The 1,788-nt window shown below is 41.9% G+C and overlaps 1 protein-coding gene across 1 annotated transcript in view; it reads left to right on the forward strand.

Moving 5' to 3' along the window:
- The window catches only part of LOC105809251 (NACHT, LRR and PYD domains-containing protein 4-like), a 79,608-nt gene that overhangs the window by 65,961 nt on the left and 11,859 nt on the right, over positions 1-1,788 (forward strand). Inside the window, 2 exon segments of the mRNA XM_012643003.1 lie at positions 769-877; positions 975-1,142. Coding sequence (XP_012498457.1) covers positions 769-877; positions 975-1,142 — 277 coding nt within the window.

Here is a 1,788-nt window from a genome sequence, read left to right on the forward strand (position 1 = left end):
AAATAAATAAATAAATAAATAAATAAATAAATAAAAACAATTGGTCTCACAGAGACAAAGTAGAATGATTGTTACCAGAGGCAGGGAAGGGTAGCGGGGTGGGGATGGTTAATGGGTGCAGAAATATGGTTAGATAGTTAGATAGAATCAGCAATATTTATAGTCACAAAGTGACTATAATCAACAATAAATTAAGGTGGGCTTTAATCTAACTAAAAGAGCAGAATTGGAATATTCCTAACACAAAGAAATGTTAAATGCCTAAGGAGATGGATACCCCAATTACCCTGATTTGATTAATTCACATCATGTGACTATATCAAAATGTTGCATGTACCCTATAAAGATATCTAAATATTATGTACCTATAATAACTTTTTAAAACCTCCAAAAAAAAAAAGAAAAACTAATTAGCCACTTCAGTTGTGGTGATGGTTTCAGGGATATATGAATATGTCTAAACTCATCAGATCGTGTACATTAAACATGCGCAGGGTTTTGTATATCAACTACACCTCAATACAACTTTTTTTTTACTTAGCAGAAGGTGGAAGAGGAGATCCAGCAGTTAACACAGGCATTGGATGTGCTGAGCAGAGCTGTGTCGCTGGTTTTAGAAAAGGAGTGTGATTTTAGGAGGGTCCTGATGAAAGGTGCGGGGAAAAGACCTCCAAATCCTCCAGATACAGGATGACAGTCCCTTAGCTTTAGGGAGGACTTCACAGACTCCACCCAATCTCATTCCAATCCTGTTCGTCATTCATTCAGACTTCACTGTCTCTCCATCACAGGACCTGTGTGATCACCCATCTGTGTCAGTCTTCAACGTCTGTGTCCTGAATTCAGTTGTGAACTCCCTGAGAGTGTGGCCGTGCCTGTGAGTTGCTGCGGCTTCCGGGAGGCTGGTTTGTGAGGCCACAGAACTCTGACTGTGGATGGGCCTCTAGTTAATCAGACACTGCTGCCTTCTCCAGCTTGCAGTGTGTGAATCGTGCCATGTTGAATGAAGATTTAACCCGTGTTTTGATTGAGAACCAGCATCTGAAATCCTTGGAAATATGATGCACAAAATTGGAGCGTGAAGCCGTGGAGTTTCTAGGTCTAGCACTGAAATGCCCCCAGTGCCGGCTGCAGTGTCTGAGGTATGATGTGAGATGGGGATGGAGGGCAAACTTGCTACCCAGACCGTCTTTGCAGGGGTGGTACATAGATGCTCACATCTCATTTCCTTTGATCTGCTGTTAGTTTCATTCCACATTCACAGTACAAATTGGCAATGTTCTAGATCTCCCTGACGTAGGAAAACCTGACCCCAGTGGTGAGCTGGAGCCAGCTCATGCTGGCTTGCAAGAGCAGGTTGTTAAACATTCAGAAAATGTTTTTTATTTCAGCATATTATGGGGGTACAAATGTTTAGATTATGTATATTGCTCTTGCCCCCACTCCTCCCAGAGTCAGAGCTTCAAGCATGGCCATCCCGCAGATGGTGTTCATCGCACTCATTATGTGTGTATATCCCCATCCCCTCCTCCCCCCTCCCATCTGCCCAATGCCCAATGAATGTTATTCCTTTATGTGCACTTAGGTGTTCATCAGTTAAAACCAATTTGATGGTAAGTACAAGTGGTGCTTATTTTTCCATTCTTGGGATACTTCACTTACTAGAATGCATTCCAGCTCTATCCAGGAGAATACAAGAGGTGCTAGATCACCATTGTTTCTTACAGCTGAATAGTACTCCATGGTATACGTATACCACATTTTATTAATCCACTCATGTATTGATGG

Source organism: Propithecus coquereli, unplaced genomic scaffold (assembly GCF_000956105.1).
Source record: "Propithecus coquereli isolate 6110/MARCELLA unplaced genomic scaffold, Pcoq_1.0 Scaffold193, whole genome shotgun sequence".
Taxonomy (NCBI): domain Eukaryota; kingdom Metazoa; phylum Chordata; class Mammalia; order Primates; family Indriidae; genus Propithecus; species Propithecus coquereli.